Here is a 23,911-nt window from a genome sequence, read left to right on the forward strand (position 1 = left end):
TCCAAGTTCCCTAGCTTCACAGTGGGTGGATGGAATCAAACGAAACTTTGCATGATTATAGACGTTAATGAGTACTACAAGTGTGCTTCATACATAATAATAATAATAATTATATTATTATCATGTATGAAGCACAAGTGTGGGTCATACATGCATGACCTATATCCTCTAGGTCAGGGGTCAAAGGTTATCAGACACACGGCTAGTGCTATAGTATATTAGATTCTTGGGTGGGATGTTGTCCACACGAGTGGCTTTTCATGCAGAAACTCACTTCTGACAAAGCTTGGTCTGCTTAGCATTGGTCATCATTGCCTACCAGCTTCTCTTGTTTAATTGTAGCAGGCACTTCTACCCTTCAGAATTAACTGATTCTGGCCAAACTTTGACACAACGACCAGCCTATGACCTAGTTGCGCCCACAAGGTTTTGGTTGTTAGGCAACTACTCATTGCCTAGGAACAGCCGAGAAACTGCTTTGTTCATACTTTTCACGTTTTGAGCTGTAGAAGCATCATTAATGGGTATAGAAAGCTCTGATTTCTTTAACCATAATCTTGAGGTCATTCCCTTTTGGAAGTGTGCCATCTTTTTTCCTCTCCTAAAGTTTTTGATTGGCAACTCTGCAAAGATTGGCCTCAGCGTCCCGAGCAACCAGTACCGGTTTTCAAAAATGCTACCCTAGTTCCCAAGCAGCTCGATGAAATTGAAAGAAAATTTGTAAGATTATAGACATTGACTAGTACTACAACTTTATGTGGTACACCTTTGTGCTACATTGCCCAGGTTAGGGGTCAGAGGTCATCAAATGAGAAAATGGTGAAAATAGCCAAATCACAATTATGCTCGCATAAAATGCTAAGGCTCCAAAATTATTAAGCCAGAGTCATGCTTCTTGGATGGAATTTTACTCTGGAGTACCTCCATACAAAAATAACATTTAGTGTCGAAATTCACTTCCAGTCACTGGCAGCACCACCTAGAAGTTGTACCTCTGGTGGGTCATTCCATGAATTTCAAGTTTCCTAGCTCCACAGTGGGTGGATGGAAATCAGTGAAATTTTCCATACTTATAGACGTTAATAAGTACTACAAGCATGCTTCATACATGCTTGACCTATATCTGCCAGGTCAGAGGTCAAAGGTCATCATGTGCAGAAAATATAAAGAGCGCCAAAATTATGGCCTTGCTCATGTGAAATGCTAAGGCTTCAATGGTAATTAAGCAAGGTGAGGATTCTTGGGTGGAATATTGCACTGAACTACTTTCACACAGAAATGACTTTTAGTGTCGAAACTCATTTCCGGTCGCTGGCAACAACACCTATAATTTGTATCTTGGGTGGGCCATTCCACAGCTCTTAAGTCCTCTAGTTCCACAGTGGGTGGATGGAATCGAATGAAACTTTGCATACTTATAGACGTTAGTAAGTGCTACAAGTGTACTCTGTACATGCGTGACCTATATCCTCCAAGTCAGAGGTCAAAGTTCATCAAGTGCGGAAAATATGAAAAAATCTAAAATTATGACCTTGCTTTTGCGAAATGCAGTGGCTTCAAAGATTATTAAGCCAGAGCCATTATTCTGTGGTGGAATGTTGCACTGTACCTCCACATACAAATGACTTTTAATGCCGAAACTCACTTTTGGTCGCTGGCAATGCCACTATGATTTCTACCTCGGGTGGGCCAAAGCTTAGTCTGCTTAGAGTTGTCCATCATTGCCTACCGGCTTGTCATTAAAGTTTTTTACAAGTTTCCTTGACATGTCAGTGTAAACATAGAGCCTCCACACAGGTCATTGCTTATGATCCATGTGTGTTCACTTTGCTGTACCTTATGTACATAATGCCACGTATAGGGAAGAGGTAGTGTTTCATATTATACCTGTAAATCAATCAGTGCTTAATAAAATGTTATTTGATGGATTATGTTTGGGGTTTCATAGAACATCAAAAATTTATCTACTGGATATTTTAATCAGAAGTACACTTGACTTGCAGTGGAAAGGTCCCACGTTCGATTCTTGGACCGACTTGAGACCTTTAGACAGGATTTCTTTGTTATAGTCTGTTGGCACCTATAACTGTAGTAGGGACCCGAATTTGTAAACAGAATATTTGCTCGTCGTGGTGTGAGAGACTATTTGATGTTTGCTTACACTGTCAGCTGCGGTTGTATGTGTCTTTGAATGTCTCCTGGACCCCTACCAGCAAAATACTGCCCTAGCATATTGGGATGAAGGCCTGACACTAGTTCCATTCCCAGAAATTTGCTCGCCATCTAATCATTCGAATGTCTCCATCCTTCCTTCCGAAATGATAACAAACCTTACAAACTTTTGGGTACTTTCTTTGTTCGTTACAATATGTTTCTTTCTTGTTCTGGACCAGCCAAGACGTGTACCATTCTTTTACTTGTTCTGCAGCATTTGTTGCCATTCTTCTAACTTTTTGTGTAACACCACCTTCCCGTCTCAAAGTTTTGTCTTCTTTCTTTTTTGACCAAGATTCAGCTGTTGGGGAGCAGAAATAGTAACCTCATCTATATCCTCCTACTCATCTTGCATGCCCAAAAGAGGTTTATATAGTGCTTGTACAGCACCTCACCTTGCTTCTGTGTGACTCTGCCGAATTCTTATCTCTGATAGATGCTATCTTGCACATCCCTAGTTGTTCTTGTGCTGCTTACTTCTCCAGTAGCCATAAATTATTATCTATAATCTTTTTACTAACTCGCCACTTACGTAGAACGCATTCTGTCCATTTCTTCTTTCTCAGAAGTATTAATTCTTGGATGTTAACTCTTCACACAAACTCTTGACTCGTCTTTCAGTCATCTTGTTTAAAATTATGGAACAAAGAAAATTAGAAAAAAAAAAAAATCATCCTATTTGGCTGACACCATATGATGACAAGCCAATTACTTCTCAGAATAATGAGTTATAAGAAGGCTGATAAACAAGAAAGTAATGTAACATGCAAAGCATTATTTTCTGTGATCCTGTTTAGTAATTTTATTAGAATATTGGCAGAATCATAAAGTATTCTTAGAATATTTAAAAAGTACACAGGGGGGTCGCATGACTTAAGGTGTTCTCATGCTAAATCATAAAACTCCAGAAGACGGGTTCAAAGTTCTGCAGTTTTCTCATAACATTATTTTTTTTATTTTGATGGTAGAACGTCTTTTTTTTTTTTCTTTTTTTTTTCCAGGAAAGGCTTTTGAATGTAGATTGTGATTCTGATAATATTTTGGCCATATCTATGAATTTAATATTGAAAAATATTTTTTAAAATTTTGTTGCTGAACTTTCAACCCATTTTCTAGTAAAACTTGATGTCTTAAGCAAAAATAAACTCTAATTAGAACAAAGATATGTACAATTAAACAATATGAATGTACTATGGGCTCTCCCAAAAGCTCATATGGGTAGCCCTCCCCCTCCAAAAAAAAAAAAAAATCACCTGAGTGCCCAGGAACACTCATCACTATCAACAGTATGACGGGACATTGTTACTCCAGTAATCACACACGAAACTCCGTAAAAGTTGCAAGAGATTGCTTTAAAACAGCGAAACTCCTTTTTGTGTGCAACGAATAGAGCACAACAGTAGGAAATGACGAATGGCACAGCAAAAACTTCCGCCAAACTCACCGCCACGTATGGCCAGCCAATCATTAAGATAGGCTTGCGGCTCGGCTACGTTCACATTGGCCACAATCACACATACAGGCACACACAGCCAAGATGCGCTCGTGGCCAGTCCTGGGCAAACGGCAAGTAGCTAGCATCAGGACGATGTGCACACAGTAAAAAAAAAAAAAAAAAAAGTCTTGTGGAGGAGAGGTACGGTGATATCCAAAATGATCAATATAGCTTGTGAAGTACTTGGCAGATTAATTGATTATCATCTGAATATGCATCCAGTAACAATATCGACCATAAATTGTCATAAGAAACCTGTCTTTGACGTACTTATGTAAGCATGTATGACAACAAAGGGGAAAAATCATCAAACATTTCTAGTTCATCATTTGTGGCGTCAAATTGTTTCAAGCCAAATGTGCACTGATACTTTTTTTTTTTTTTCCCGTGTGTGCAATACCTTTCTTGAAGGACTTTCAACCATACTCCCGGTGGAGAAAGGTGTTCTCATCCAAGGCCACATGGTAGAGTATGGGTAAAAATAGTGTTATCCAACAAAAATGCATTTTGCGGCCTGTGGTCTGTGAACCCCTTCCGTCGCACAGCTCCTCATGATCATCGTCACTTGCAGCTGGGCAGTAATACAGTATAAACAGTGAGTAAGATAATGAATGATGGACACATAATAATCATGCTTCATACTTTTGCAAGAGAAAATTCTCAGTGAACTCTTTTCATGTGGGGCGCACATTTAATTTTTGCCCTACACGGCACTGGTCTTAACAGTGAAAGGGTTAATGGGGGTTTGATAAATCATCTAACTGAATAAAATCATATGTGTTAACTGGAATAGAATATCAGAGTTACCCCGACCATGTGAGAGGGTCAATTCAATTGATGAATCATTGCAGGAGTCATGGTGATGACTGTGGCCATTGTTGTTGTGGTGGTGGTGCTGCTCCTCTACCTGGCATCCCGTAAACCACGAGGCTTCCCTCCAGGTACTGCCCTAATATATGACTGGAATCGAAAGAAGTTTCCTGGGGTAGTCTGGAAGATTTGGATCAGTTTAGGGAGTATGGGTTTAGGACAGTTTTGGATTATCTTGAATAGTTTTGGGTCTGTGTAATCATTTTTTTTTAGAAATCTGGACAGTTTCTTTTTAGATCAGTATGAGTAGTTTTGGATTGTTTTGGACAGTATTTTTTTTTTTTTTTTTTGGATTTTTTTTTAGGCTATTGTGGACAGTGTTGGATTAGTTTGAACAGTTTTTAAAGATCCATCTGAACAGTTAATAAATCAGTTTGGATATGTTAGGATTAATTTTAACAGTTTTTCCTTAGATCAATTTGCATTTTTTTTCTTGTAAACAGGGTAGGGAATTTAGATTTGTATGGGCATTTTTAGTTTGGATGATTTGGGGTTGACTTTGGACACACACACACACACACACACACACACACACACACACACACACACACACATGCACACAAAACAAACACACACACACACACACATGCACACAAAACAAACACACACACACATACACACACACACACACACACATATTATATATATATATATATATATATATATATATATATATATATATATATATATATATATATAGTGAGTACTGTTGTGAAAGAATACGACGACGAAGACAGTTTATGGTATTAGCCACTTGGTAGAGTCATGTTTATCATGGAAAATGGAGTAGGCCTATTTATGAAGTTGCTCATAATCTCACTCCTCAGTTAAGTTAGTTTATTTAGTTTAGGTTAGATTGGTTTGGTAGGTTAGATGGGTTTTAGGTCAGTTACGTAAGCTTAGATTAATTACGAAAAGTTAGGTTAGGTTAGGGGAAAAAAAATCGAAATAACTCTGACAGTCAGAAACTGCACATTTACCGAAATGGGGGTAGAATCTTTGATAAATATGATTCCAGATTTACCGAAATGGATTAGACTCCTTGACAAATTGATCCCAGGTCCGCCACGGATGCCTCTGGTCGGGTTCCTGCCTTTCATGGAGACACATCTGCCCCACAAACACCTCTGGCGCCTGTCACAGTCCTACGGGCCTGTGGTGGGGCTGTTCTTCGGTCATCAGCCGGTAGCGGTCGCAAACGGATGGGACGCCGTCAGAGAGTCACTTCTTAACGACGATCTTATTGGTCGACCCATCAATGTCACGTCTTCTATTCTGTATAATGGAAAGCAGAGAGGTGAGGAAATAGTAATATAGTAATATAGTTATTCCCAGATAAAAAAAAAAAAAAAGGAGAGTGTGATCGCAATGCCTGTCCAAGAACAGCGTGTTTTTTTTATTCTGTTATCGTTGTTGTGCTACCCCAGTCTGATTGAGCAGACCCACCAACCTCAGGCAAGCATCCACTCCAGGGCATACTTGTGTAGTGAACTGATGTTCCCATGCGGCTGACAGAGCCTCACAAAGGGGAGGCGTGGCAATATCTGTGAAAGATTTAGTTCTTAGGTGGACGCTGCACTTGCGTCTCTCCACCCAGTTAACACGGGGATCATAGTAGGCTTCACGTTACCTAGTTATTTGGCTGTATGGTTACCACCCAGCGTTGTAAATGCTTTCCTAAGTTACAGGAAAACATTTAGCTTGTTACTCAGTGTAGACTCACCTGAACTGGAAAGAAGAGTAATGAAATAGCACTGACAGGAAGGATGGGAGAAATAGGAAGAGAGAAAGACAGATTCAGGAAAGTGAATGGTAGACATGAAGGAAGAAGTAGGTAACACTACATCAAGTGAGTGGACGATGGGCGCCTACACTTTCCACCAATTCTCTTCTGTAGAATGGAATAATGTAAGGTAAGAAAAAATTAGTTATTCCTTTCAGTATGATGACGCCGTTTTTTCTTATTCCCCTTTTTCAGGAAAGAAAATTAACAACAGTTCTAATGGGCGTCAAGTAATATCACCTTTTCTGTAGGTTACTTTACCTGTACAATGGAAAACAGAGATATGGATACATCCCTAGTTTTTTCTTCAGTGAGATGACGAATTATATTTAAATTCATGTTACATCTCGATTGTTCAATCAGCTTAACGACGAACTTAATGATACCCCCCCCCCCGGAATCTTAGGTTACTTCTTCTATACTCCATGATGGAATCAGAGAGGTATGGTAACTGCTGTAGTTATCTCCTCCATTGTGGTGATTTTTCTGTTATTTTTGTTTTCTTGCAGTCGTCGGAGGTTGAGATCATTGGCTACCTAGAGAATATTAAGTTTTGTGTGCTGTTACCTTGGAAAACAGAGATAAGAAAATACGTCGTGGAAGTTGTTCAAATATTGTATGAGTTGATCATTTCAATTTGATTAACTTTGCTTTATTTTTGCAGCTATCAGATGTTTATTTATTCAGTTGTTTGTTTATATATTTATTTTTACTTTGGGAAATACCCCATTAGAAGAAAAGACAGTGAAGGTTATATTCCGCCCTTGCAATTCAAAGAGTCTCCCATACAGATCAAATCGTATGGGAAGAGCAAGAATGAACGACAAGGATGTCACCGGATCCAGAAATTCGTTTTCTGTGCTGAATACTGTATATGATTAGTGTCTGAGTAAAAAAAAAAATAAGTTAACAAAAGAGTTGTACTTGTTAATAATACAAATTTGTATACAACTTAATATAAGCTCAAATACATGTCAATAAACGGTAAACATACATTTTTATTTTTAACAGAAAATGAAGAGGAAAGAAAAAAATTACATTCTGTTAAAAATGTCATACACCAGATTACAGGTGTCCTCCATTCACAGAATATTTGTAAACTACTTTAGATTGAAATTTGGGGAAAACTAACCTGGGGATGCCAGCTCCAGAGAAACATTTCGGTGAATAAAGGAATTCTGAAAGGTAGAAGTTCTGCAGTATGGCAGTGTGACAGTCACGTCATGCGCGCTACCAGATGCTCATGTAGCACGGGGGAAGCAGGCGTGGAGGGGTAGCACAGTGGATGCAGTTTCATCTGATCACTTACTAAATTATCTGTAAAACAACATTCCTTCGTACGTGTAGGGGAGATAGTTTGTTTGTGATTGCTGGGTTTTTTAGTATTCACAAAGCCTTGTTTTGAAGTTTGTCTAGTTGTTTTAGTGCAACCTCTCCACACCCAGTCCACAAGGGAGAGCAATAATTGAACAGAGAGCGCAAATGACTTGTAAATTATAGCTAACTGCTCGCTAGTGAAGAAATTACGGACCTGTACAATATTCCATGTTTCCTTGAGGCGGTCTTAGCAAGTGATTTAACATGAGAGGTCCAGCTGAGGGTAGCCTACTGTTAAGGGAGACACCAAGAATTTCAGTACTATTAGAGATATGAATATTAGTTGCAGTGAGTGTCACATAGGAATCAGACATCTGTTTATTAGTAAGCTGGATGCATTTGTTTTTTCTATCATTAAACGAAGTTAATAAAGAGTAGACAGGTCATATACTAGTGAATATACATTGAAACCCCTGTTGCACGTTGATTATTATGAGCCAAATGCAATGTATGGCGAAAACTGATAATCAAGTAATATGTATGTCACTGGCAATAAAGAAGTTTATAATGTAACTGGGTGTACGAGTTACTATACTCTATATAAACGTTCACATAATAGTCAGCTTGCTATGAATATTTAAGATAATATATGAGTTAGTATATGAGTAATGAATTGTTACACTGTAGTGTTCGTTGATACGTCCAGAACGACACGTAGACAGGCCAGGATGTTAACCAAAGGCTGCTGAACATTTCGGGGGATTTATTCCTTCACAGAACAGCTAAGGTATCCCTGCTTCACATTAACACTGTGACTTTTATTTCTCAAGCTACCTCCATCCTCTTCCACTGCTACGGGCACACTGTCTATTCACTGACCGAAACTCCCTTACTGACTCCATGACTACTCCACCCCTCATTGATTAGCTCCCACTGTCTTACTCACCAACTCCGTCACGGACTCTGTCACTGTCCGTCTGCCACTGATTCACTGACTGACTTACTGACTGTTCACTGACTGTCCATCATTCCTCTCTCATTGGCTGCCACAGAATAACTAACTGCCACTGACTGGATGTCGCACACAAAACTCTGTCCATTACTTGCTGGCTCATAGAGTAAACTGAACTCACTTAATTCTCTGACTGGCTACTGCGAACTCCCTTCCTCCCTCTGTTGCTCTCTGGCGATCCCCTCCCCCAAACTGCACTACTAGCACAGCCCAGAATATTCTAGAGCCTAGGAGAGAACTCGCATTTACTGACAATAATGCACATTCCCGAGTCTGGGAAAGAACTCACGTTTTCTTATTCAGTAATAGCCAGATGCCTTAATCCCATAAGGGGTGGCCACAAACAAATCGTCTCCATGTCGCCTTGTCCCCTGACATTTTGCTACCCTCCCCCATCTCACACACTTCTCTCTCATATACCTCTCCACTCCATCCCTCCATCTAATCCTCTGTCTCCTCCTCCCTCTCGCCCCATCTCACTCACATACACTCTCCTCGTTAGTCTCTCGCTCTCCATCCTCACCACATGGCCAAACCACCTCAGTGTATTTCTCTTAACGCTTTCTATCACATCCACATCCACACCACAACACTCCCTTCCTTCCTCATTTGTCATTCGGTCTCTCCACGTAACCCCACATGCTCCTCTCAAGTAACTCATTTCCACTGCTCCCACTCACGACTTGTGTCCTTCCAACTAGGTCCAAGCTTCGCTTCCATAAGTTAGAGTTGGTATCACTATACTCTCATGCAACGACTTTGTAAAATCCCATGGTCACTTCTCTATTTCTTATTACTGCTTTCAATAAACCAGCAACCTTTCTTCCCTGTTGTACCCTTTCAAACACTTCATCCTCAAATCTTCCATCCTTACTTATCACACTACCCAAGTACTTAAATGCATTCATATTATCCATTTTCTCACAATGCAACTTCACTGTGCATTCAGTGACTTCATACCTCTCGAAGACCACAACTTTACTCTTCCCTACATTCACCTTTAGAATCCGTTTCTTACACATTCTCCCAAACTCATTTACCAAGCCATGCAGTTCTCCTTCGCCGTTACTTAACAATACAGTATCATATACAAACAGCAGGACAGGAAGTTTCCAAACGCTGCCCCCTCTCATTAGGGCCACTTGAACATCCACTGCCCTACTTTGTTTCTGTTTAATAACTCCATCCATATACAGACTGAACACCCATGGAGACCTGCCACATCCCTGTTTCAATCCAACATTCAGATAGAAAAATTAATTCAGTTCACCATCGGCATGCACTGCAGCCTTAGTGCCCTCATAAATACTCTTCACGGCATTCAACAGCCTCCTATTTACTCCATATACTCTCAGTGTTATCTACATTCCTTGTCTATCCACTATGTCTTAATGTTTTCTTCAAATCAATGAATGCTACATACAACTTCTTTCCCTTCTCTAGAAACTTTTCCACTAAAGACCTTAGGATGAATATCTGATCTACACATCCTCTTCCATTCCTAAAATCTCCCTGTTCTTCTCCAACCAATTCTCTGTTATTTACCCAACTGTGTAGAGAAGTATCGTACCATATAGAGTACTTTTCATATTACACTAAAAAGACAAATGCTTCAATGATTGTCTTTTTCTTCGTACAGGGGAGTAATATACCTGGCTTCCAATACTTCAGGACTCTATCTCCCTCCCAGGCCAATCTGCACATCATCCATATCCATTCTACCACTATCCCCTGTGCTTCAGAATTTCACCACACACTGCATCACTATTACACTAAGAAGATAAAGGCTTATGATAACCACTCTCTTCTTTTTCCTCTTTTCCTTTGTACAGGGGAATAATTATACCTGATTTCCAATCCTCCAGGACCCTATCTTCCTTCCAGGCCAATGTGCACATCTTCCATGTCCATTCTACTGCTATCTCTCCCTTGTGCTTCAGCATTTCACCACACACTACATCTTTTCCTGGGGCTTTGCCCATTTTATCTTCCCTCATTACTTCCATTACTTCCGTCCTGCTGATTTCCTTTTCTGTTCTTATCTCCCTCCTCTTCCCAGCCATTCCCCAGGCACTTACAGTATATTTGCATTACTCTCATTCTGTATGTTTAACAGTTCCTTAAATTTTTCTCTCCATCTGCTTACATAAATTAACAGTGCATAACAACAATAATGACAAGAACTAATTCCTAAGGTAAGATCGTAAACAAAACAGGCATGATGATGTTCTTAGAATGTTTCTCATATCTCTAGATATAAAACGTTAACCTAATACTGTGGCATAACACTTATTTTCTTGAATGTTCCCCACCTCTCCAGATAAAAACCACTACCGTACCCTACCTAATTCTGCTCGCATAACAATTTCCAGAATGTTCCTCACATCTCTAGATATAAACACACCTAATCCTATCAGCATAACACTGTCCCTTCCTCAAAACTGTGTCGTCCCTGACACACCCACCTAATCCAACCTATATACAAGTATATACAACATAAACTTCCAGACTAGTGGGTTGTAGCTGTTGTCTCTGCTGTCAAGGTCCCATGACATGAAGACCTGGATCACCATTGCTCTCAACCCTGTCATTTTCCTGCATGGGCCCTCCTAACATCGTCAGTGTCCAGCAGGTTATCGGCTCCACTCCAAATGCACTTCCCAGGTCCTGGATAATCCCTGTGGAAAGTACGTCACCACACTTCTCCAAAAGCCTCTCCCCCCATCTCCATTGGTTGCTTCTCCAGACACTGGGCACCCTTGACAAAATGGTAGGGTAGTTCTTTATGGAGTTTAACCGTATTTCTCTTGCGTGCACTGCTCAGTGGCTCCTGATCAACCTTTTGGCACAATCCTACAACTGTGCCCTGATGTATCTTCATAGGAGAAAGAGAAAAGTCGGTTATGACAACGGGTACTTCTGCTGTAGGGTCAACTAAGGTCATACCCACTATCACTCCTCTATCATGCTATGGCACCTAAGTTCCACCAGTCCCAAGGCACTGTGCAGCGTGTTGTAGATCTTGCAGGGCAGCAGCACCTCTGACACAAGGGGGATAATTGTAGTCCATCTGGTCATCACTAGCCCTCTCATACACGAGGGCTCGGTTATAAATCCAACCACTAGCACTATTTTGATGCAGGTTGCGTCCAAGTGAAATCCAACTACTTGCACTTTTTTTATGCAGCTTGAGTCCAACCATATGGGTTGCGGTATTTTCTTGCCATGATTTTTGGTTGCATTATTTAACTTTCTCCCCCACCCTTATTTATAACTGTATTACTATGAAATAGCCACTTGTTATAAATGATAAATAATCTTCTTAATGAATGAAAAAAAGAGAAAATAAATTACCATACCTTATTTTATCATTCATTTTATTTATTCAGTGCTGGATAAATGAGTGAACGAAGAAATATGGTAATTTACTTTTCTTTTCTTCTGTCTTCTTTCATTAGGAAGATCATTTATTCATTTATAAAATGTAGTGATTTCATAACAATATAGTTACAAATAAGAGCTGGGGAATGAAATGATTGGAAACATTTTACGATGTTGAGCCAGGTGCTACTAGAGCGGCCAGGTGTGGTGCAAGACCGTAAGATATTTCTGTTCTGTAAGCTATAAAAAATCTTTCTAATAGAGCTTGAAGTTTTATTGTCACGAAAATCATCGCAAATCAATGTTCTACAACTCTCTCTCAACAAGCATTGACGAAATAAATGTTTATATATCTGTGAGAAATGAACATTGAATAAGGAAGTGAATGATAAAATATGGTAATCTGTTTTCTCTCTTTTTTTTTAAATTCATTAGGAGGATCATTTATTCATTTATAACATGTAGAAATTTCATAACAATACAGTTACAAATAAGGGCAGGGGTGAAAGTTGAATTGAAACATTTTCTGATGTTGTACACATTGCTGAGTGAGGAGTGTGTGTTGCATAAAGTCTGGACCAGCTCGCGGGGGTCATGCAGTACTCAGACGCATTTTGACGCAGGCCGCATTGAAAGAGCTCGAGAAGGCTAGTATAATGTCATGCTCCACATCCCTCAGTGGAACACTCCTTCCTCTTAACTGCATCCACATTAACCCGCCCCATCCCGAACGATTTTCCATCACTGACTCCCCCCAATCCTGACCATTTTTGGAAAAATTTTTTTTGGCTCAAACTTCCGCTTTTGATGAGAAACATCGGAAATTCATAGAGCAATCGCTCACCTGAGGTTTAAAATACTCGATATAGATAGCAGTACTCCTTATCTTACTGGGTTTACTATCAGACTGGCTCCAAAGAACACGAGTTCTATGGGAGGGTAACTATTCCACACCACTCATAAACGGTATTTATTAAATTATTTGGTACGAATTTATATGTAGTACAAGAGTATATTGGTTTTCAAATAGTAATATAGGCAATATAAGCATTGTTTCACTCACTAACACATCAACATACCTGACCTTTTTTGGCGACATTACCTGATAATCATTTCTGACTGTGTCTTCCTCTAATGCTATGTAAACTTTGTCCTCTACATTGTCATCGATTGGGGAATCACACTGGCCCTGAATGTCTTTATTGGCCAGGTCACTGGTAACTGGTGAATTGCCGAGACAATGGCATGCGTGGGGGGGGGAGGTCATGTGGGGTAAGGCATTGTCCCTGCCTGGCATCTTGTAGAGGAAGGTGTCCCGTGTAAACGGGACCTTTCAATTGCACGACGTACTGGTACGTCGATGGGTCTAGCTGTAACAAAACGTTGCGACGTACCCATATGTCGATGGGACGCCTCGGGTTAAGTGGAAGTGAAGCAGGCAGCAGTGGGTCACCAGGCAGTCCAAACCCAAGGTGCAGGCATCTCCGATGATGGCAACACACATGGCCAGGGTTCCTCCTTTAACTCCCTGCCGCATTCCGACACCCACTGGTCCCCACGCACCCAGCACAGTGCTCTGTAACTCCCCACACCACAGTGAGGTCTCTGGAAGCTACCCGTGACTCACCACCTCCAGTTGCCTCTCTGATCCTGTGTCAACGACCATTGGGCAGGCTACTCCCTTTATCTCACCATCCTCCTCCATGCACCTGTCTCTGGCACTAAGGGGTGTGCTAGGTGCTAACCCTCAACCAAATGCTGTTCAAGGACTTCAATCCTGTGGCTCACTTCTTGTATTTCACTTCTCATTTTATCATCCATTACACAGAAACCCTCTTCCCACAAATTTCTTAACTGGTCACTTATTTTCTTTATCTTGGTGTATGCCACTTATTGTTGTGCCTCTTGATATTTGTTTTGCTTTTCATAATAGTTCTTTTGCTCTTCATAATATATATTTTGTTCTTCACAAAATTTATTCAGTTCAACATGAAACTTTTTTCTTCTTCATTATATTTATTTTGTTCTTCATGCTGTGCTTCCCAGTATCTCTTGTTCTTCATAATTTGCTCTCAACACTGCGAGTATATCTGCCAGATATACATCTCCAGTTTGGCAGCCTGTCTATGCATTTCAATCTCTCAAGACGTATCCCTACTCTTGACACCAATTGTTAGAATGGAAGGTTCATTGATACGTCGACAACGACACGTAGACAGGCCAGAATATTAATCAAAGGCTGCTGAATACTTTTGGGGTTTTATTCTATCCAGGTACAGATGAGGTACACTTGCAAAACACTGTGACTTTTTTCTCTCATGCTACCTCCGTCCTCTCCCAGTTCTGTTAACTGTCCGTTCAATGACTGACTGACTTTCACTTCATGATTCTCTGACTGACTATTCAGTCCCTCACTGTTTACCTCTCACTGTCTGACTCACCATTTCCATCATAGACTCTGTTACTGTCTGTCTGCCACTGATGCACTGAATGACTCACTAACTGTTCACTGACTGTCCATCACTCCTCTCTGATGGGCTGCTTTGCACAAACTAACTGCCACTGACTGGATGCTATGGACAACTCTCTGTTTGTTAGTCACTGGCCATTGACTAAACTGAACTCACTAATTCTCTGACTGGTCATTGCGCACTCACTCACTCCGTCAGTTACTCTCTGGTAATTGCCAACAAGCTGAGCAGGTCCCTTTAAATACCCCTCCTCCCACTGTACTTCTAGCACAGCCCAGAACATTCTGGAGTCCAAGAGTGAACTCACAATTTCAGACACTGATGGACAGCCTGGGGCTTAGGAGAAAACTGACATTTCCCACGCATTAATGCATGTAAATTAACAATGCATAATAACAAAAATGATAAGACCTAATTCCGAAGGTATGTGAGAAAGCAAACATAACAAACAAGTTGATATTCCTACAGTACCCTTCACATCTTCATATATAAAACGTTAACTTAATCCTGTGGCATAACACTTAATTCTAGAATGTTCCTCACATTTCCAGATTGAAACCATTAGCCCAATTCCATTGGCATAACTGTTAATTTCTAGAATGTTCCTAAGAGCCAGATACAAACACTAGCCTAATCCTACCGACATAAGAGTATAAATTAATGTAAGAGTTAATATGAGTTATTATATGAAAAAATATACAAACGTGTGTTAATATAATCGTTAATATAAATTACCTAGAGTTGATATGCAAATTGCTACGTGAGGTATTGATGATCTAGTACTGAAATAAAGACGACATATACATGATATCATATAAATTAATGTAAGTTGAATACATGTTATTTTATCCGTCATATATATACCATTTGATGTATGTGTTTAATACAATATACGAATTAATATCCGCTATATGAGTTAAGATACGGGTTAGGATGAGCTAATATGAGATGATATTCGAGACAATATAAGAGCTAGTAATAAATATGCCTGCTAGTATAATTATTAATGTACGAGTTGATGCCATTTAATACGATGGCGACTTATCAATTTACGAAGTATTCCTGTCACCACCAGACAATTTATATTTTTCATGGGTGATGTTCATAGATGGGAACTGGAAGGAGCAGCGTAGGTTTAGATTTCAATCTTGCTACATTCAGACGATTTTATGTAGCTTATGAAACACTTCTAGTACCGCACTGAAGGTTTTTTTTCCCAGCCTCTTAACTGGTCTTAATATCAACAGACAAGTTTTATTTAGCTCAGGAATCTCGCAAAGTGTTAGAATCAGTCTCCTTTAACCCCTTTAGTATGTGGATTTCTTATAAATCCCTTCAGTCACGTGACGTACGTCATATTTTATTCTTGCTAACCCTAAAAGATTTTTTTTCAACTTAGGGAGAACACGTAGCTGTGAAGTCTGCCATACGCTGAATAAAATCGACTGAAAATATTAAGAATAAATTTTAAAATACGTCACCGGATTGAAGGGGTTAATCTTGCCACCACCAGACGACTTTACTCCTTTCCAGACGTGATTTTGGTTCAGGTTGAGTTGTAGATGGAACAAAGACGGCTCACACTGTATTTTTGCTCTCAACAATATTTTATTCTGCATAGAAATGTGTTACCAACAGTTTCTCAAAATGTTTTTGCTACCAGCAGGCGATATTTCATTCTTAATACCATCAGAACATTTACTTCTTATTAGGTATGCTTTTCGTTGAGTGTGCACAGTCTACTGTATATATTCCTTTACTGCTATCCCCAAATGAAACTATTTTCACTCAGGCATACTGTTCGCGGAGGGTGAGTTCTCGAAGGAAGAAGGACGGTTCATAGTCCTTCCAAGCTGTCAACAGACGATTTTATTATCTTCGTATGGGGATTAAAATCAATGTTCCCGTACTATTCTTGTTACCACCAGACCCATCCAGACATGATGTCTGTGTAGGGTAGGTAAAGTGGAAAAAATTTATATGATTACATAATTAAACGATTTTCTTTCTCCAGGCGTGATGATGTTTGTGAAGGAAAGGCTATTGAAGGGGCAAAATAAATAAACAAATAAATAAATAAATAAACGGCGTTGCAACGATGAAAGGAGCTAAGACTGTTTACATTACATTCCTGCTCCGTATCGTATTGTTTCATTTATAAAGGCTCCATCATACGTGCATGCATCGGCCTTGGTGAGCTAATGGCGGCACTCCATGCTGCTTGATCTCTGGCAGCCTCCCTATTCAGTCCCTTATCCCTGAGGTCAAGATCCTTTACTTCGTCCAACCCGGGTCTTTTTTGGTTCACCTTTCGCAGCCCTACCCCCGACGCTCACACTTACGGCCCTACGCACCCAATTATCATCCTTCATCCTCTCAGCAATCCCAGACAATCTCAGTGAACTCCACTTCATCACATCACCAATATACTGAAGTCCCATCCTTCTTCTTAACTCTTCAGTCGGAATCCCTTCCCCCCCCCCCTCCTTCCCAGACCTCGTATTCAAGGACGCACTACACATCCGTCAAATCATTTTCATTTCTGAGCGTTTGAGCCTACGAATATCCTCTTCCTTCCTCTACCACTAAACAATTATTTAGCATAGAATAGGGGCTAACAACGATCATCCTCTAACTATTCCTTCCAGGCGTGATGTTCGTGGAGGGAGGGTTCTGGAGAGAACAGCGTCGGTTCACCCTACACCACTTCCGAAACCTGGGCTTCGCCAAGAAGTCACACGAATCCATCATTCACGACGAGATTGGCGATTTGATCAACGAAATTAAGGACATGAAAACCAGTGTTAATCTTCAGGTTGGTACATAAGTTTATTTGGATACTTTTCAGGTTGATTTAGTGTTTTAGGCAGTTTTAACACGCTCAGTCTGATGACGTATTTCCCAACTTTATTCATGGTATTTACAGACGTTTCTGTTAAACTTGGGAGAGACTTTTCGAACTAGAAGGATTGGATATAGACCTCATTAACCATTCCATTCTTTTCTGTTTATCCAATGTTCACTGGTATCGTCTGGTGCTAGCAAGAGTAAAAAGAAAAAAAAGTAATCAGATTGAAGGGGTTAGCCATTTTCAAGTAAGTTTGGACAGTTTTTAGGTTAGAATGGACAGTTTTTTCTTAATTTAGATAGACTGTAGTTCTATAAGGACTTTTAAAAATCTAATTGGCTAGTTCTTACGATAGCCTGAATCGCTTGAATAATTTCAAGGTTAACACAATTTTAGGGCACTGTGTATCGTTTAATGTTAGTTTGGACACTCTAGACAGTTTCTAGGCCAGTTTTGTTCTAATGATTCCATCGTTCACGACAGTATTTGAGATCTCGTCAGAGAATTAGGGAACAAAAACTAGGGTTAATCTTCGAGTTAGTTCAATAGTTAGTATGGTAAAGGTAGGGTTAATCTCCAGCTTAGTTCATTAGTTAGTACTGATATATATAGATCGGTTGGTTTGGACGTTTAAAAATTTTGTTTACAGAGATTTAGGTTATTCTGGACATCCTTAAGTAGCTGTGGTCAGATGCAGATTAGTCTGGAGAGATTTTGGTTCGTCTTCTTAGACTTTTAGGTTGTTTTCGACGGTTTTTCAGCTGTTTGGAGAGATTTTGGCTTGTCTGCACATAGGTAGGTTAATCTGGATAGACGCCGGTTAGTCTGAAGAGTTTTAAGTTACCGTGACATAATTGGGTTAGTTTGGCCAATTGTGGGTTAATCAGGGAGTTCTAGGTTTGCACAGTTTTTTTTTTTTTTTTTTTTTTAATGGGGCTGGACAGTCTTATAGGTTGGGTTGGAGTGCTTTCGTGAAGTCTCCACATATTTAGGTTAGCTTAGCCAGAAGTGAGTTAGTGTGGAGAGTTTTAGGCTAGTCTGGACATATTGGGGTCAGTTTGGGCAGATGTGGGTTAATTTGGAGACTTTTGGTTACTTTAGACATATTTATAGCAGGTTAGTTTGGCTAAATGTGGCTTAGTGAAGAGAGGTGTAGATTAGTCACAGTATACTTCGGTTAGTTTACACAGACAAATGATAACCTGGTTAGGAATGTGATTTGTGTGACATTTTCGACATTTTGTATTCCACTTGCATAGCTCTGTAGGTTAGTGTGGGCTTTTTAAAATTTTTTGTTCTTTGAAAGCAGTGAAGGACACAAGTCAAAACTGAGAACAGTGGAAGTGAGTTATTTCAGAGGAGCATGTGGAGTTACATGGAGAGACGGCTGACAACTAAGGAAGTGAAGGAGCGTTGTGGATGTGGATGTGAAAGAAAGCGTTAGGAGAAATACACTGAGGTGGTCTGGCCATGTGGAGAGGATGGAGAACGAGAGACTAATGAGGAGAGTGTAGCCTATGTGTGTGAGGTGGAGAGGGGTAGAAGGAGGGGGAGGCCGTGAATGAGGTGGAGGGATGGAGTGAAGAGGTATATGAGAGAGGGGTGTGTGAGCTGGGGGGAGAGCAGTGAAATGGCTGGAAACAAGGCGACGTGGAGATGATTTGCTTGTGGCCACCCCTTATGGGATTGAGGCATCTGGCAATAGATAGATAGATATTTTTCACACGTGCCCATCATGCACGACGATAATGGGGACTTTGTCAAAGAAATTATGTAAACAAAATCTAATTTTAAATTAGCATTTTAGTTCGTCTGCATAGTTTTCACACTGTGGTAGTCTTTAGGTCGTTTTGAATCATTTGACAATTTACATCTTGTTGAAGTTTTAAGTTTTATTAAAATGACGGTAAGTATGAATAGATTTGACAGTTTTTGTTCACGTTAAACAATTGCTACATTTTTTTTCCGGTCAAATTAAATAGCAGTAACAGTTTTTTGGTTTGTTTAAGTAATACGGACAGCTTTAAGCTCACTGTGACGTAGTATGAATACCTCTAGCAGTTTTCAAGTCAGTTGTGAGTTTTCAGGTTATGCTGGATAGATTAAGATTAGTCTGGATATCTTTAAAGTTAAATTGACATTCTGGACAGTGTAAGAGTTTGGGTTGTTTCTAGATCAGTTTTGTTTTCATGAGTCTATAATTCACGACAGTATTAATGGCAAAATCGTCAAAGAAATTAAGGGGAAAAACAAGCTGGAGTGAATCGGTATGATAGTCAGGACGGTTGTTAAATTGCTTTGGCTAATTTTTAGATGATTCTGAACTATTTATAGGTCAGTCCGCACATTTTAAATTATGTTGGGCTGTTATTAGGTTAGATAAATGGCTTAGATATATTAGGCGATTTCTCGTTTCAAGGGTTTTCAAGTCAGTTTGGACAGTTCTTAGTTTTTTAATGTATTTATTTATTTTATAGGGCGGACACTACTATAGTTAACTTGAACAGGAAAAAAATTAAGGAAGATGTCCATTTCTTGTTTCTTGACTTGGGCACGTAATTTATTTTCGTCAGAGTGTTGTGGGTGTGTCGTCTATCAACATCCTGTGGGCTGTCATGGGTGGTGCCAGGCTGGGGCGCGAGGACCCTCAGCTGACAGAACTGGTCAACAGGCTCAACAGACTCTTCCGCGCTGGTCAGGTATAGTCTACATTTATAGACCAATTCACGCTCAGTTCTCCGACGTAAGTATGAATTGTGTCTGTATGGTGGACAAGGTAAAGAAAGGACAAAATCATTCCATGTTTCTTGTGCTTCCATGGTACATAAATCTTAGTTAAGAAAGGGAATTAATTGTAAGTAGTTTTATCATTGGTTTAGGTTTTTAATTTTAGCACCAGTTTCTGATTTTACATGACACTCGTGCAGCATACAAACAACATTCATGGTCTTCATTCTTCAGATAGAAAAAATGATACAGCACACATTTCCTTAACATTTATTTTTCGGAACCAGCAGTTTTGAAGCCTTCTTTTTCTTCTTCTTCTTTTCTTCTTCTTCGTCTTCTTCTTCCTTTTTATTAAAACCATCTGCCTTGACTAAAGCCGCACGTGACACCAGAATCAGCTACGTCACTCTCTCGTATCATATCGTTTATTATGGCTTCAACATGCTTGCATGCACCAGCCTTGGTTACCTAATGGCGGCTTTCCACGCGCTCAATCTCTGGCAGCCCCCCTGTTCAGTCCCCCATCCCTGAGGTCACACTCGATGACCTCGTTCCAGGTCATTTTCGGTCTGACTCTCGCAACCCTACCCCCAACGCTCACGATCCTCACTCTCTGCACCCAATTGTCATCCTCCATCTTCTCCATATGCCCAAACCATCTCAATGTACCCCTCCTCATTACAACGCTAAGACACTCCAGTCCCATCTTTCTCTCAACTTTTCGGTCGTAAACCTAGCATCGTCAGGCCTCGCATTTAAGGATGCACTACACATCCTCCTAGCCATTGTCATTTCTGTATTTTTGAGCCTACGAATATCTTCTTGCTTTACTGCCCAGGTGTTGTTACTGTACCAGACACCACAGATCAGGCTTTGCACATTTGTAAGAGTTGAGTAACTGCGATGTCTATAGGGCGTCCTCTCGATGTTTGGGATAGCAGGCTTGGCAATGAATCACTCTGTGTCGCTTGATGATATTTCCCTTATTTCCCTTTCCTTCCTTATTTACTCATTGCACACTGATGTACAGTATTAGTATATCTTCAGAACTGTGTATTAATAAATGGCTTGGAGGTTAAATAAAGTCTGGTATAACAAAATAAATATTTCACTATTCGAACAGTATGATACAATTTCTATACCCTCCTACTTTCTCTATACTCATTTCAAAGCCAAAGGTGGCTGTTGTGTATATATACGCAACGACTTATCTTGCTCTCGTGTTCCAGAACTCTATTCTTCTAAATTCTCGACACTCTGGCTTCGGCTTTCCTGTCATTCTCTGATTAAATATATCTGTGCTGTTTACTTATCCCCTAATTCTACTGACTATCAAAAATTCTTCGACTATCTTACTTCTACGATGGAACACATTCTATCCATTTCTCCTTTCTCTGAAATCTCCATTTAAGGAGATTTCAGTGTTCACCACCACCTGTGGCTCTCCTATCCTTTCACTGATGCACCTGGTGGACAAGCCTACATCTTTTCTATCCTTAATGACCTGGAGCAGCTTGTACAGCACCCTACCAGTATCCCAGACCACCTTGGAGAGAGCTCCAATCTACTTGACCTCTTCCTTACAACTATTTCTTCTGCTTACACTGTTAATCTTTTCTCTCCTTTGGGCTCCTCTGATCAGAACCTTATCATCTTAACCTATCCTATCACTCCAGTACAGGTTGTGGACCCTCCAAAGAAAAGTCGTCTGTGGCACTTTGGAGCTGCGGATTGGGAGGCCCTCAGGCAGCACTTCTTTGATTTTCCCTGGAATGATTATTGCTTCCATGGCCGGGAGCCATCTGAGTGTGCCTTGCGCATTACGGAGGTTATTCTCTCGGGCATAGAAATATACATTCCTTTCTCGTACCCTTTGTCTAACGCATGAAAGCCTTGGTTTAATCACGCTTGTTCTAATGCTGTCCGCAACAAGGAAAGGGCCTACAAAAAGTACCGGAGCCAACCCACCTCTGAATCACATCATCTTTACTTTTCTGCGTGGAATCGTGCTAAGTCTGTTCTTCGCTCTGCTAAAAATAATATCATCTGTACTAAATACTCTCAACTCTCCAACTCGAATTCTTCCCGCTCCTTCTGGCACCTTGCCAAAAACCTTTCTAACAACTTTACCTCATCATCCTTCCCTCCTCTTTTCTACTCTGATGGTTCTGTAGCTATTTCTTTTACTGATAAAGCAGATCTCTTCGCTCAGACTTTCTCCTCCAATTCCACCTTAGACGATTCCAGTGCTGTTCCTTCATCATTTCCCCCCTCTGACTTCTCATGGATGACATTAAAATGTCTTCAGTTGATGTATTTTCTGTCTTCACTGGCCTCAATACTATCAAGGCATATGGGCCTGATGGAGTTCCTCCTGTTGTCCTCAAGAACTGTGCTTCTGTGCTTACACCTTGCCTAGGTAAACTCTTTCGCCTTTGTCTGTCAACTTGTACCTTTCCTTCTTGCTGGAAGTTTGCTCTCATTCAACCTGTCCCAAAGAAGGATGACCATTCCCAACCCTCTAACTATCGTCCAATTACTTTAACATCTTATATTTCAAAAGTTTTCGAGTCAGTTCTTAATAGAAAAAATTTAAACCATCTTTCCTATCACAACCTTCTTTCTGATCGTCAGTAAGGGTTCCGTCAGGGACGCTCCACTGGCGATCTTCTCACCTACCTTTCAGACTCCTGGTCATCCTCCTTTCGGGACTTTGGCGAATGCTTTGCCATTGCACTTGACATCTCAAAGGCTTTTCATCAAGTCTGGCGTAAATCTTTAATTTCCAAATTGCCCTCTTACGGTTTCTATCCTTCTATCTGTGCCTTCATTGCTAGCTTCCTTTCTGGTCATTCTATAGCTGCTGTTGTAGACGGCCACGTTCTTCTCCTAGATCTATCAACAGTGGTGTTCCTCAGGGCTCTGTCCTATCACCGACTCTCTTCCTTTTATTCATCAGTAACCTTCTAAGCTGTATATCTAACCCTATCCACTCATACGCTGATACTCCACCCTTCATCTTTCCATTCAGTTCCCGCAACGCCCATCTCAGCAGTTACTTCAACAAACAAGGGATGAGGCTATGGCACACCTAGTGTCTGACTTGGCCCGTATCTCTGACTAGGATAAAAATAATCTTGTTGTTTTTAATGCATCAAAATCTCAGTTCTTACACCTATCAACCAGACAAAATCTTCCACAGGTATACCCACTAATGTTTAGTAATATTCAACTTAATCCTGCATCATCCTTGAATATGTTTGGGGTTTCATTTATTCGGGACTTATCTTGGAAAGATCATATTGCATCTCTTGTAAAATCTGCTTCCAAGAGATTAGGTGTGCTAAGCCGACTTCGTTCCTTCTTTACCCCAGCACAATTGTTGACTCTATACACGGGCTTTATCCGCCCCTGTGTGGAGTACAACTCTTATGTGTGGGGAGGTTCCCCACATACAGCTCTTCTCAATAGGGTGGAGTCAAAGGCTTCTCGTCTTATTAACTCTCCTACTGTTACTGATTCCCTTCAACCTCTGTCTCTTCGCCGCACTGTTGCATCTTTATCTTTATTCTATCGCTACTTCAATGGTCACTGCTCCTCTGAACTGTCTGCATGCATTCCTCCACCTCTTCGACGGGCGCGTAGCACCCGTCTAGCAGCAAACTCTCATCCCTTTTCTGTCCAACTCTCTAATGCAAGAGTTAACCGTTATTCCCAGTCCTTCATTTATGCAACAGGTCATCTCTGGAACTGTCTCCCTCTGTCTGTATTTCCTGCTTCCTATGATCTCCAG

General features: G+C 40.4%; 1 protein-coding gene across 1 annotated transcript in view; it reads left to right on the forward strand.

Moving 5' to 3' along the window:
- The first annotated feature begins 4,571 nt into the window (after window positions 1–4,571).
- Window positions 4,572–23,911, forward strand: part of LOC145406075 (methyl farnesoate epoxidase-like) — a 66,760-nt gene continuing 47,420 nt past the window's right edge. Inside the window, exons 1-4 of the mRNA XM_080277260.1 lie at window positions 4,572–4,650; window positions 5,640–5,876; window positions 17,192–17,358; window positions 19,965–20,090. Coding sequence (XP_080133386.1) covers window positions 4,572–4,650; window positions 5,640–5,876; window positions 17,192–17,358; window positions 19,965–20,090 — 609 coding nt within the window. The remainder of the gene's footprint in view (window positions 4,651–5,639; window positions 5,877–17,191; window positions 17,359–19,964; window positions 20,091–23,911) is intronic.

The sequence above is a fragment of the Coenobita brevimanus genome, chromosome 69 (assembly GCF_032717465.1).
Source record: "Coenobita brevimanus isolate Jiangsu-jjx chromosome 69, ASM3271746v2, whole genome shotgun sequence".
Taxonomy (NCBI): domain Eukaryota; kingdom Metazoa; phylum Arthropoda; class Malacostraca; order Decapoda; family Coenobitidae; genus Coenobita; species Coenobita brevimanus.